This window comes from Podarcis pityusensis, assembly GCF_964106645.2.
Source record: "Podarcis pityusensis genome assembly, chromosome: 5".
Taxonomy (NCBI): Eukaryota; Metazoa; Chordata; class Lepidosauria; order Squamata; family Lacertidae; genus Podarcis; species Podarcis pityusensis.
In genome coordinates, this window is record NC_138032.1 from 22,332,143 (window position 1) to 22,345,624 (window position 13,482).

A 13,482-nucleotide genomic window follows, 5' to 3' on the forward strand; every position below is an offset into this window, starting at 1 on the left:
TCGGGTGGACCCCTTCTGCGTCCACCATAAATCCCAGAAAGTCCACCTGAGGCACTCCTAGTAGACATTTTTCCCGCTTCACCTTGAGACCCGCCGTCTGGAAACGGTGCAGAACGGTGCGGAGGCGGTCCTCAAACTCCTCTGGTGTGGGGCCGGCAATCAACACATCATCGAAGAAGGGGGTGACGCCAGGAATCCCTTTAAGGAGGGAGTCCATTATATTCTGGAATATGCCTGGTGCCACGCTGACACCGAATTGCAGCCGCTTTACCCTGAACGCTCCTCTGTGCGTCACAATCGTCTGTGCCTCTGCTGTGGCCTCATCTACTGGCAGCTGTTGATATGCTTGGGCCAAGTCCAGCTTGCCAAAAATTTTCGACCCAGCCAGGGTGGCAAGGACATGGCTGACCACTGGCACTGGGTATGCGTGGGCCGTGAGGGCCTTGTTTATGGTACATTTGTAGTCTGCGCAGATGCGGACCGAACCATTAGGCTTGACGGGTGTGACGATTGGGGTTTCCCAGGGAGCATTAGGCACCGGCTCCAGCACTCCTTGCTCTACGAGTCGGTCCAATTCCTCGTCTATACGGGGTTTCAAGGCGAACGGGACCCGGCGGGCCTTGAGCCTGACCGGTCGTACTGCGGGGTCAAGCTGTAGCGCAATGGGGGGGCCCGTATACTGTCCCAATTTCCCATCGAAAACCCCTGGAAATTCCTTGCATATGGCGTCCACGTCCACTTGTAAGCTAGTGTGGTTCACCCCGGTGACAGCTAGCCCCAGTGGTCCAAACCATGCCAATCCCAGTAAGCTAATGTAGGGGCCCTTGACCACAAGCAAGTCCAGTTGCCGCGTCCGCCCTCGGTATTGCACCCTGAAGGTCCCCACCCCCATTGTGGGGACCTTACGTTTCTGGAAGTCCCGGAGGGTGAATGGGGCCGGCCTGAGTTTGGGACCCCCAGTGGGACACAGTTTCCTTAAGGTCCTTGCCGAGATTATGGATAGAGTTGAACCCGTGTCAAGCTCCATGCGGCATGGGGCCCCCTCTATCTGTACCTCTACATAAATTTTCTCTACGTTGGGGTGGGGCAACTGGTATACCTGGAAGTCCGTGAGCTCCGTCGAGTTGCCTTGGTGCGTTGGGCCCCGGGACCTGGGGCTCTTGGATTGGTCATCTGATGCCTGGTGTCGGGTGGGCCGAGCCCGACACACCCGGGCGATGTGTCCCGATTTTCTGCACTGCCTGCACTCTGCGTTGCGGAAACGGCAGGTCCTCCTCTCGTGACTCTCCCCGCAGCTTGCGCAGTTCCCTCCTTCTCGTCGAGGCAGCTGTGGTCTGTGCGCTGCTTGAGTGCGCTGCTGTACTCGGTGCACCTCCTCCCTGTCGGATCCTGATTCGTCGGTGAGGTCTTCATGGTGGACCCTCGGTTGGGATGGCAGGCTCGGCCGTGCCTCTTGGGTCGACCTCTCGGCAGCTTCTGTTGCCAGGGCCTCCTCCAGAGCGACCTGGAACGTTAGGTCCTTCTTAGCGTAGAGGCGTCGTTGCAGCTTCTCATCCTTCAGGCCACCGACGAGGCGGTCACGAAGCATGTTCTCCAGCTCTGAGAAGTTGCAGAACCGGGCGGCTTGGCGGAGAGAGGTCACAAACCCAGTTATGGTTTCCCCAGGGGCTTGCCGCTTTGCGTAGAAGGCATTTCGACGAGCCACCACTGAGGGCTGCGGCGAAAAGTGCCCCTTCAGCTGTTCCATTATTGTTTTGTATGGAACAGTAGCGACGTCTTCAGGCGCAAGGAGAGCCCGGGCGATTTCAAACGTCTCCTCTCCGCAGACGCTGAAGAATATCGCCCTCTTCTTGGCGTCTTCTTCGTCGGTGACCCCTTTGGCTTCTAGGAGGAAGGTGAAACGGGAGGCGTACGCTTCCCAGTCTCCAGATGCCGGGTTGAATGGCGAGAAGCTGCTGTTGGCTGCCATTCTGAGTTCCTTGTGCCCCGGAGCTGAAGCCTGGATACACGGTGCGAGGCAGCGGTGCGGCAGTTGGCGGTGCTGCGGTGCTGTGTGTGGCAGTCAGCTCAGCGGGATCCCACCTTCGTCGCCAGTGAAATATACTCAGAGTCGCAAAGTGATTTCATGCTCTTTATTCAGCTCATAGTGGTGAGGAGGAATGAATAAATGTCCCCTCACAGTATCTGCTTTATATACATTATTTACACAATGGGCTGCACATGATTGGCTAATTCTGGAATTCTACTGTAAGCCAATCAGGTTGTGGATTCACTTCTATCTGGAGCAGGATTGGGTGGTTCCTGCCAACCAATCATACTGCTGCATTGTTCTAGGACCAATCAGACTGCTGCATTCTGAATCCTATTGTTCTAGGACCAATCAGACTGCTGCCTTTTGGATCCTATTGTTCTAGGACCAATCAGACTGCTACAGTTTGGATCCTATTCAACTCAGTACATAACACCTAGTGTTCTTTTTAAAGGCATCCGAGCTGGTGGTCATAATCACTCCCTCTTGTGGGAGTGAGTTCCATAGTCTAACTGTGCGCCACTACTTCCTTGCCTCCCTAACTACTCTAACAATACAGCCTTTATGGCTTTAACACCAAGCCCGCTTCCCGCCACGCTTTGCTTAATACCCTCCCTGATGAAGAGTTCTGGAGACCTCAAAAGCTTGCTCACTATTTCGTGACGTTTGGGTGGCTTCATGAAAGCATTGCTCTGTGTGGATTTTGTGTGGCTACTTTACCTATGCTGCCGGGAGTTGGGGCGGGGGGGGGGGGGGGAGAGAGAGAGAGAGAGAGAGAGAGAGAGAGAGAGAGAGAGAGAAGTGCCTCTAACGTGCCCTAAATGTATCTCAAACGCAGCATTTTGGTGTGGTCGAGAGTACATCCTTTTTGGCTAAATGGCATCCCCGCGCGCCCTTCTCCGTGGTGAGCCAAAAGTACGGCGCAAGCGATAGGAATGGCATTGCTGAAGATTGCAGCTGCCTGGAGCCTCACCCGGACTTGGGAGAGGTGACATTTCTGGCTCGCAGCAGGTCTCTCTTTTTTTGCGCTGGATGGAAGTGTCAGCGTCGAGGGCGTGGCTTGGCGAGGGCGCGCCCCTCTTCCTTGGCTCCTGCTCGGAGAGCCAGCTCGGTTGAGAAAGACACTTTCCTCTCTTCTGCTCCCCGGCTTCTATATGACTCCTCCCTCCTGCAGCTCTGAATAGTGCAGAGCGAGCCAACGAGCTTCTCCTTTTCTTCCCCCCGCTGCTATAGTTCCTTCTCAGCCGGCAGCGTGAGACCGAGATTCTCCTTTCTTTCCACTACGGCACGTTTTCTGGTACCTGCTGGACGCGTCTGACTTGCAGAGCTAAACTTGATCAAGAGGATCCGGGACCCATTCAAAAACAGAGGAAATCACGTTGCCTTATTTTCTTGCATCTTTTCCTCCCTGGCACTTAATGCTCCTTTTTCAAACCATGTGCTCTTTTTCTCTCTCTCTCTCAAGTGACAGCTTGGCTGGGCTTGCTTGACTGCATCCTAAAGCAGGTCTCCAGGAAAAAGGGTGCTGGACAAGGGATCTATCTATGCAGTCCAACAAACTTGGCGGAGAAGATCAGAAATTCACCGTGAAGCCAACAGTTTTTGTGTCCCTAGATGACAACTCCCAGAATTGGTGGGAAGGCAAAATAACACCCCACCCATCCCAAGAACCATGTCGGTCACTCTGAGCAATGTCTCGTCAAACGGGACGAGCCACCACGGGATTATGGATATACCCAAAGGGCAGAAGCCTTTGAATCTCTTCCTTTTCTGCTTGACTTTTGTCATCACGTTCACCGCCCTCTTGGGCAGCATCTATTCGCTGGTGTCTCTGCTGAGGATGCAGAGCAAAAGTACTGTATCCATGCTGGTGACTTCTTTGGCGGTGGACGATCTGATCAGTGTGGCACCAGCAACCATCTTCATGCTCAAGCATTGGTTGGATGAGATGCTCCCCCAGACCTTGTGCACGGCTTCGGCACTGCTGTACTTATTCCAGGGCTTTTCAAGCAATCTGATGGGGTCTCTCATAGTTTCTTATAACTTCTACAGCCTTAGCAAGATGGGAACCGGCCAAGGGGCCACCAAGAGGCCAGTCAGCATGGTCTGGGCCGTTCTCACTATCTGGATTGTCAGCCTACTGATCTGTATTTTGCCTCTTTGCGGCTGGGGTAGCTATGCCTCCACCCCTTGGGGGTGCCTGACAGACTGCACAAGCTCTTACATTTTATTTCTCTTTATCGTCTACTCGCTGTGCTTCTGCCTCCTCCTCGTGCTCTCCATCCCTTTAATTTATCAGCTGCTGTGTTCAGATGAGCAGCAGCATCTGTACGACGATTATCACCAAATTGCCAGAGGCTATTTCTCCCCTGGGTCACCTCCGACTGGCAGTCGTCACACCCCTTCCCTTTCTCCGGAAGACACTGTGAGCAAAACCTTGAAGCATTTCCAAGGCGCTTGTCCAAATGCTGACCTCAAAGTTAGGCAAAGCCCAGTGGACCATTATGGACTGGATCGCTACGGCATGCAAGAGGGGCCCTACAACAGCCGAACCCTCACTGTGGAATTTGCTCAGAAGCGCTTTTCCCTGATTCTGGCGCTGACCAAAGTCACACTTTGGCTCCCAATGATGGTAAAATCAAACCAAGTTTCTTTCTCTATTTATAATGTTCTGGGGGCTGGGGGGGGGAGTTTTGGATGAAATTTAAAACATGCCATTGAACACAGAGCAAATGAGGCAACTTTCCCATGTAACTTGCACTGGACATCTTCAACACCAGATAGTCCAGTTAAAAGTTACTGGCTTGTTTGCTTTTTAATCATTTTATCCTGTAAGACCATCAAATCAGCTACTAAGAGTTAAACGGATTGCCCGCCAGAGATTCATTGCATATAAACATTAGGAAGAACTTCCTGACAGTAAGAGCTGTTCGACAGTGGAATTTGCTGCCAAGGAGTGTGGTGGAGTCTCCTTCTTTGGAGGTCTTTAAGCAGAGGCTTGACAACCATATGTCAGGAGTGCTCTGATGGTGTTTCCTGCTTGGCAGGGGGTTGGACTCGATGGCCCTTGTGGTGTCTTCCAACTCTATGATTCTATTCTATATTATTGTCATTTCAATCAAACCCTGTGCTGTTAGTACACTGGCAAATCGTGTATCAGCAACTCTTAACTGTTTGAGTTCGCTGAGTGTGCAAAAGCCCCCTCCATGTGTATCAGTGTCTTCTTATGGAAAGGGCTGGGCTTTTAATTGCACGTTCTGATTATCCAGATTTGGGTGAACAGATTTGTATTGAACATATGTTTTCATGGGCATCGACAAAGGATCATGCCAAACCAAGGCTCCAGCTAATTACTTAATTGACTCTGGTTTTATGCTAGGGTAAGCATTCTACGAATAAGCATTGCAGAGTGAGTCAAACAAGAAAACTACTTGGAAGGGCAGGCCAAGGGCTACTTTTTCAAGCAACTGGACAGGCTGTGGGTTGACTGCATGAAATTAATCGGAGCATCTGCAGAATCCTCCTTTCCTGGCTCCGAGGCACACCCTTTGGCAGTGGGTTGCCAGAGGCTGTAAAATGGAAATGTGTCTCAGAAGCAAAGGTTTGTGTGTTTGCTTGTGGTTTTGTAAATAGTGAGAGCTGCTGAAAACTGCTTTGCTTCAGGATGCGGATAAGTGCTGTGTGACACCTGTGAAACTCACTCAGGGCCACACATAGCACTTGTGAATGCCTTGGACTAAGAATCCTCTGCTTTAAGTTTTCTCTTCTTCTCCAGTTCCTTTCCCCAAATTCACCTTGACCCTGAAGCCTTTGAGCTGACCTTCAAATCATCCCCCTAACTGTGATTATGGTTGAATTTCTAAGCATACTTTCCTGGGAGTCAGCACCATTGAATGTGGTTCCCCCCCTCCCTCTGTGGCCTCCTCACCAGTGAGATTTAGACTGTAAGGTTTGTGGCAGTAGGTACCTTCTCTTTTCCTTGTGAAACAACACTCATTGATGGTACTGTATAAGTCATCTATCATCATTATCAGTGCCATCATCTGAGAGGTGTGTTTCTGTCTCCCAGCATTACCTCAAGTGGACTTTTATTAATAGCCTCAGGGTCAAAGCTACTTCTCTGCCAGAGCAAAGGCATCAATATTTATTGTTTCACTTGAAGCAACTGACACAGATGGGAGTTGCACTGGAACATTTGCTTCTCAGCATCTGTCAGGATTCAAAGTCACAGAGCTCGCCTTCGACAGATTCCAGAGGAACAGGAATGCTGGTTTCAAGCTGCACCAACACTTTAGAGACCAGCAGTGCAAGAGACCAGAAGCAAGCCCTGATGGGCTCCATGGGGCATACACCCAGGTAAGCCTAACTGGCTTACAACCATGTATCTTTTTGGAGATGGCAACCTCATTGTGTATCTGTGCTTCAGAGCCAATGCCTATTGAAACCTGCATTCTTTTAAAATAGGGTTAACCACACTGTGGTGCCCTATAGATGTAGGTGGGCTACTGGCAATGTTGGCCTGGGCTGATGGGAGTTGGGAATCCAAATTATCTGGAGGGCACTGTGGTGTCCATCCCTGTTTTAAAATGCCACAAATATTACACTGTTACATATTTAGAGTGTACCGGGAGTTATTGAAAATAAAGGCTAAGGTCATGCATAGGCTTTCAAGAAACAGTGGGCTATCAAAAACTGTACTGCAGCAGGTGCATTCCTAAGAACCAAGGTTTTAACAACAACAACAAAAGATAATGAGCATACAGAAGTCATGGGATTCTAGAGCATGAATAAAATGCAGTGAGAAATTGGAGATTGTAAATATACATAATGGAACAGCCCACATAATCCTCAATTCAAACCCCAAAAGACACAAGCAAATGTGTGGATAAATTCTGTTCTGAATTCAATTATTCCTTGTGGATTCTTTAAAAGAAATAAATAAAATAAAATAAAAGGCCACTTCACACATTACCTTCAGTGTATACATGTATGATTCAAGGTGGTTTAAGTGTGCCTATGACAAATGGGTGTGTACCAGGAGCAGGGGAGAGATGAGAGGAAATAATACGCATGACACAGAACCATGGCAGAAGATCAGCCACACACTGTATCAAGTACAGCTTGACTGAGGAAAGGCATGGGATTCTGATGATCTTGTTCCAGATGCAAAATGTTGCCCAAAAGCCTTGACCACACCAAACTACTACATCATGATGGGAGATGGGCAGGAAGCCAACTCTGCCAACCACCAATGCTATTCCTGTGACTGTAGCTCTTCCCAACGGGTGCAGTAATGGTGATATTCAGAAACAAAGATGGGCTGCTCTATGCCCCATAGCCCCTTAAGATGTGGGTTTCCCAGTGTGAGAGATCATGGAGCCCTCCTCAAGTTCCTCTGGACCCAAGTTCCTGCTTAACGCCTTTGCATCTGTAAGGTAAAATCACAGCTGTGACAAATAGTGCCACAGGGAAGGTAGAGTTAAATGTAGGTTCATCAAACAAACTAGCTGCCAAGACAAGCCAGTTATGAACAGGAGAACATAAGAAGAGCCTGCTGGAACAGGCCAGTGACCCATCTAGTCCAGCATCCTAGTCCAACTGGATGCCTGTAGGACATCCAGAAACAGACCCCAAGCACAAGAACACTATCCCCTCCTGTGGTTTCCAGAAACTGGTATGGATAAGCATTGCTACTTCCAACTAGGGAGGCAGGGGATAGCCATCATGGCTTGTAGCCATCAATAGCCCTCTCCTTCATGAATGCATCTAATCTTCTTTCAAAGCTATCTAGGTTGGTGGTCATCATTGCCTACCAAGGGAGCGAGTTCTATATTTTAACTATGCACTGCTGCTGCATAATGGAGTACTTTTTTTAACCTGTCCTGAGTCTTCAGGGACATGAACCCTGAAGAATCATGGTTCTCTATACACATACGGTATATCCACACACACATTCATAGAGCCATTTACAAACTGATGTTGATTGCATGTTGGCTGGGGAACGTGTCCAACGGGCTTGTCATTCACGAGAGCCTCTCCATTTTAAACACTTCTTGTTCTTGTGGAGAAGTTGGTAAAATGTAGGCTGGATGTGGTTACTGTTAAGTAGATTTGTAGCTGGTGGAGTAACCGAAACCAAAGTATGTTCATCAATGGTTCCTTGTCATCCAGGTAAAAAGTGGGGTGCCCCACTGCCACAGGATTCTGTCCTTGTCCCATTGTTGTTCAACATCTTTATAAATGATATGGATGAAGAAATTGAGGTGGATGCTCATCAAATTTGTAGCTGACACCAAGCTGGGAGGGGTAGCTAATGTTGCAGAAGGCAGAATCAGGATTCAGGATGACCTTAACACATTGGACAAGTGGGCCAAAGGTAAAAAAATGAATTTCAATAGGAGAAATGTAAAGTTCTACACTTAGGCAGGAACCACCAGCTACACAAATGTAAGAGGGTGGGGAACACCTGGCTTACTAGTAAGGGTAAAGGGACCCATGACCATTAGGTCCAGTCGTGGCCAACTCTGGGGTTGCGGCGCTCATCTCGCTTTACTGGCCGAGGGAGCCGGCATACAGCTTCTGGATCATGTGGCCAGCATGACGAAGCCACTTCTGGCGAACCAGAGCAGTGCACAGAAACACCGTTTACCTTCCCGCCGGAGCGGTACCTATTTATCTACTTGCACTTTGACGTGCTTTCGAACTGCTAGGTTGGCAGGAGCAGGGACCGAGCAATGGGAGCTCACCCCATCACGGGGATTCAAACCGCCGACCTTCTGATCGGCAAGTCCTAGGTTCTGTGGTTTAACCCACAGCGCCACCCGCGTCGGCTTACTAGTAGAACGTGTAAAATGGATCTAGGGGTCTTGGTAGACCACAAGCTTAACATGAGTCAACAGGGTGATGCAAAAGCAAAATAAGCTAATGCTATTCTAGGTTGTATTAACAGAAGTATAGTGTCCCGATAAAAGGAAGTCATAATACCACTCCATTCTGCCTTGGTCAGACCACACCTGGAATACTGTGTCCAGTTCTGGGCACCACAATTTAAGAATATTGGACCTAAGCTTGGCTATATTGCAGAGATGAAGAACCTCCATCCCAGGGGCCTAATTAGAGTCACCAAGAGTCAGCTGCTTGTAACATCTGTATTACACATTCCATTGGTATGACACTTTCAGGCAAGACTTACTCTATTCCTCCAAGGAACCAGACTTACCAAATTTCAAAGACACAAAGAAAAGGCTCCTCATTTTATTCTATTTCTTCTTTCTCTTCCCTCCTTCCTGTAACCAGACTTAGCAAATTTCAAAGACACAAAGAAAAGGCTCCTCATTTTATTCTATTTCTTATTTCTCTTCCCTCCTTCCTGTAACCTGTGCAGAAAGTTGGTTATTTCTCTATGTCAATAAAAACAAATATGAAAATGAACAAAACAAATGAGAAATGAATAGGCTGTGCACTCAGAATTCATTTGTTTGACTCTCTATGTGAATAAAACAAATGGGGCTCATTTTTAATTTGTTTATTTTAATGAATCCACACACTTATGCATCACCTGAACAGGGCTAGAGTCTCACATTAAAGCAGCTGCTCCCTCCTCACAAAACTCAGCCCGCAACAGATTGGACACAATCCAGCAAAAACATTTAAATGCCTGGTTGATTTCAGTAGGAGTGTTAAGTCCATGCTTAAATGAACATGATTTATAAAAGCTTAATATAGTGCAATCATATGTATTTTGTAAGTTCTGTTAGGTTTGATAGGACTTTTTTTGCAGATGATGGGTCATATCCAGCCCTGCAGCTCTTCTGGCAGAAAGAACTTATGTGCATGCAGTGGAGCTTTACCTTTTTGCCAGTCTCTTCCAGTCTCCTGTGCACCCCCAAAATCAGCTCCAGAGTGTTGGGGGACTGTTGGGAACAAATTTGTGTGTATATAAATGATGAGATGGAAGTCCCATTGCAACAGTGGAACTTTGCTGGAGCAGCACTATCTACAACCCTCTGTGAGCAACTGAGAGATGGCGCGCACAATTTTCCATTTACCCTTGTATGGTTTGTTTGTTTTTATTCCTTTTACTCATAGTAACAGACAACTAGAGTGTTTCTAATTTCTTTGAAACGCCTCTCTCTTTCAGATTCAAATGGTTGTTCAACACACTGTTGGGTTTCAAAGCCTTTCCTTTGAGATATTCAGCTTTCTGCTAACGCTGCTAGCCGTTACTGTCACCCCAGTATTTGTCTTGTCAGAACACTGGAGTCACCTGCCTTGCGGCTGCATCATCAACTGCAGAAGGAATGTCTACACTGTATCCTCAGAGGAAGGCAAAAGTAAGTACAGAAGGATGATGGGAAGGGACTGGAGGCTAAGCTTCTGATTCTGCCTGGCCCTGAACAACTTCCCCTTCCCAGGGAAAACTGTGCAGTTACAGCTTGTTTCATCAAAATCTGGTCCACATGGTGCTTTCATGTCCCTTTCTTCTATTATGTGAATGGCTGTTCAACATGAACACCACAAAGCTAGGAATATGTGGGTTTCACCCATGGTAACTTCCTTGATCCCTCTGGATCTGTGGTAGAGCATTTGTTTTGCATGCAGCAGGTCCCAAGTTCAAACGAAAGCTAAGAAGGCCCAGTCTCTGAAGCCCTGGAAAGCTGCCTCCAGATACTGCAAAGAATACGACGTTAGATAGACCCAGTGGTCTGACTTAGCACAAGATGCTTTCCTGTGCTGCTTCGTTTGAAATCCCTGAGCTGTCCAGTTCTTAACAACTTGTAACCAACCAAGTCAAACACAGCCCATCAACAATATTGGATGCCTCCTCACTGATAAACCTGGCTTTTAACAGCATATAGCTACAAGGGGGAGAGGTCATCAAGTACTTCGGACCTTCAGCCCCAATGTGTGGCTGGTGGAAGGGCAAAGCCGGTGAGGATGTGATGAAGGGGCAGGGCTAGCAAGCATGACCCCACTCTCCCCTGCATGCAATGGTTAAGCACATGAGGAAATCAACAAGATAGAGCTATAGTGAAGGTCACCCAGTGAGCTTAATGACTGTGCTGGGATTTAAACATTTGTCTCACTGATTGGTCTCACTGATCCGAGTAACACTGTCTACACTGGCTTTTTTTTTTTTAGGTGTAGATGAGAGAGCAGCAGTTTGTTTACTTTATTAAATTTATATCCTTCCCTAAGGAGTCCAGGGCAGGACACCTCAGTGTGTGATCTTTCTTCCTCCAGAAGAAAGCCTCTCTTCTGGACTAGGTGACTAGATTGATGCTTCAGTGTCCCAGCTCCATGTGCCTTGATTCTATGCATGTAACCTCAGAATTATGGCTATCTACATTTAAGGAGGATATCTTATATATAAATGTGCACAGTGCAGGACCATTCGAAGAGCTCTGCTGGATGAAACCAAAGGCCTATCTAATCCAGCATTCCAACAGGGGACAAGCAGATGCTTTGGAGAAGCCCACAGGGACTCTCCTGTTGTTGTTCTCCAGCAACTGGTCTTCAGAGGCATGGTGCTTCAATAGCCATTGATAACCTTATCCTCCACAAATTCCTCCAATTCCCCTCTGAAGCTATCCAAACTGATGGCCATCACTCCCATCTTTCGGGTGCAGATTCTATAGTCTAGATATGTTCTGTGTGAAGAATTACCTCCTCTTGTTGGTCCTGAATCTCTCAACATGAACTCCCACCTGCAGTCTTTATAGGCAGCTCACGCAGAACAGAACATTTTTCAGTAGTTTGACCAGGGTTGTTACAAAAATCTTGAAAATGGATCTATGCTTATGATGGAGATGACTTTTGCTCTAAATTGATTCTTCCTCTGGATCTTTCAGAACCTGTTTCCCCAACTACAGTGTTTGCTGTGTGTCAAGAAGCAATTTGTTCCTGATAGTGCTTTGTAACAAACTGGCTCTGGCTCCGATACAATATTTACAAAGTGAAATATGTGACAGATGGCAAAGCAACGATTACCTAATTGTTTCGAAACTGAATTTTCCTTTTGTTTTATTTTTTGCCAAGAGATATTCTATCTCACCAGGACCCCATGCAAAATATTTACCATGCAGAATTAAGCAACTTAAAATATAGCTCATGTGCCCAGTGCCAGAATGACCTTAATATATTTATTTAGAATAATTATAAACCACCCCACCCCCGCCCCAACATAACCAATCTCTGAGCATGGTACATACAGTACAATTAAAACTCATCCAGACTGAACAACCACAATAAGAAAACAATTTAATAACTAAAGCTGATAAAAGAAATAGATTAAAATCCTCAAGGCACAGATTCTTAACAACACAAGTGAGTTGTAAGAACTAAACAGCTAATGTTCTGCAAATGTCTGGACAAAGCAAATAGATTTTTTGCTTGATGCTTGGTAAAGAGGAGGTGCCATGCATACTGCTAAGGCAGGGGTAGCCCAAGCGCCAAACCCTTGTCCAATTCCCAGGGGGATCACATGCCAGGAGTGGGTGTGGCAAAAACTGGGTGTGACATTGCATGCATGCAGACACAGAAACACACATACACACCACTTATTGGCTGATCCATACAGATCTGTGGGCGGGGGGCAGGTATCAGTCCCTCTCTGTTCATAAAAATGACTGATCTGCTGTATCAGATTTGTATCCTCACAAGTGCACTAATCTCTCTGCATTCCAGTGATGTGCCTGCTCAGTTTCTTTGTTCTTTCTGCTGCTGCTGCAGCTACCCACTATGTAGTTTTTTGGGTGAGCATAATAATTGCAAGGGAGCCCAGATCAGGTCAGTGATCTGGGGGTTAAAGGTAAAGGTAAAGGGACCCCTGACCATTAGGTCCAGTCGTGGCCGACTCTGGGGTTGCGGCGCTCATCTCGCTTTATTGGCCGAGGGAGCCGGTGTTCAGCTTCCAGGTCATGTGGCCGGCATGACTAAGCCGCTTCTGGCGAACCAGAGCAGCGCACGGAAACACTGTTTACCTTCCCACCAGAGCGGTACCTATTTATCTACTTACCCTTTGAAGTGCTTTCGAACTGCTAGGTTGGCAGGAGCAGGGACAGAGCAACGGGAGCTCACCCCGTTGCGGGGATTTGAACCGCTAACCTGATCGGCAAGTCCTAGGCTCTGTGGTTTAACCCACAGCGCCATCCGCGTCCTTGATCTGGGGGTTAGCCACCATCTAACTAGCCACTAGCAGTAAGAAGGACCTTATGAAAGCAAAAAGCCCACACTACATTTCTTTAAGTGGGCTCTTTAAGTGGGCTCTTTTAGCTTGCTTCTATTTCTATCCCACTCTGTTCCACTGGGAATGATAAACAATGGGGATAGGGAACCTGTGGTTCTCTAGATATTGCTGAACTACAACTTACAGCATCTCTGAACAATGTCATGCTGGCTGCGACAGGTGGAAGCTGTAGTCCAATAACAGCTGAAGGGCCACAGGGTTCCTA

General features: G+C 47.6%; 1 protein-coding gene across 1 annotated transcript in view; it reads left to right on the forward strand.

Moving 5' to 3' along the window:
* Positions 1 to 2,902: 2,902 nt before the first annotated feature.
* The window catches only part of GPR149 (G protein-coupled receptor 149), a 56,596-nt gene continuing 46,016 nt past the window's right edge, over positions 2,903 to 13,482 (forward strand). Inside the window, exons 1-2 of the mRNA XM_081007945.1 lie at positions 2,903 to 4,661; positions 10,170 to 10,362. Coding sequence (XP_080864071.1) covers positions 3,702 to 4,661; positions 10,170 to 10,362 — 1,153 coding nt within the window. The 5' untranslated portion in view covers positions 2,903 to 3,701. The remainder of the gene's footprint in view (positions 4,662 to 10,169; positions 10,363 to 13,482) is intronic.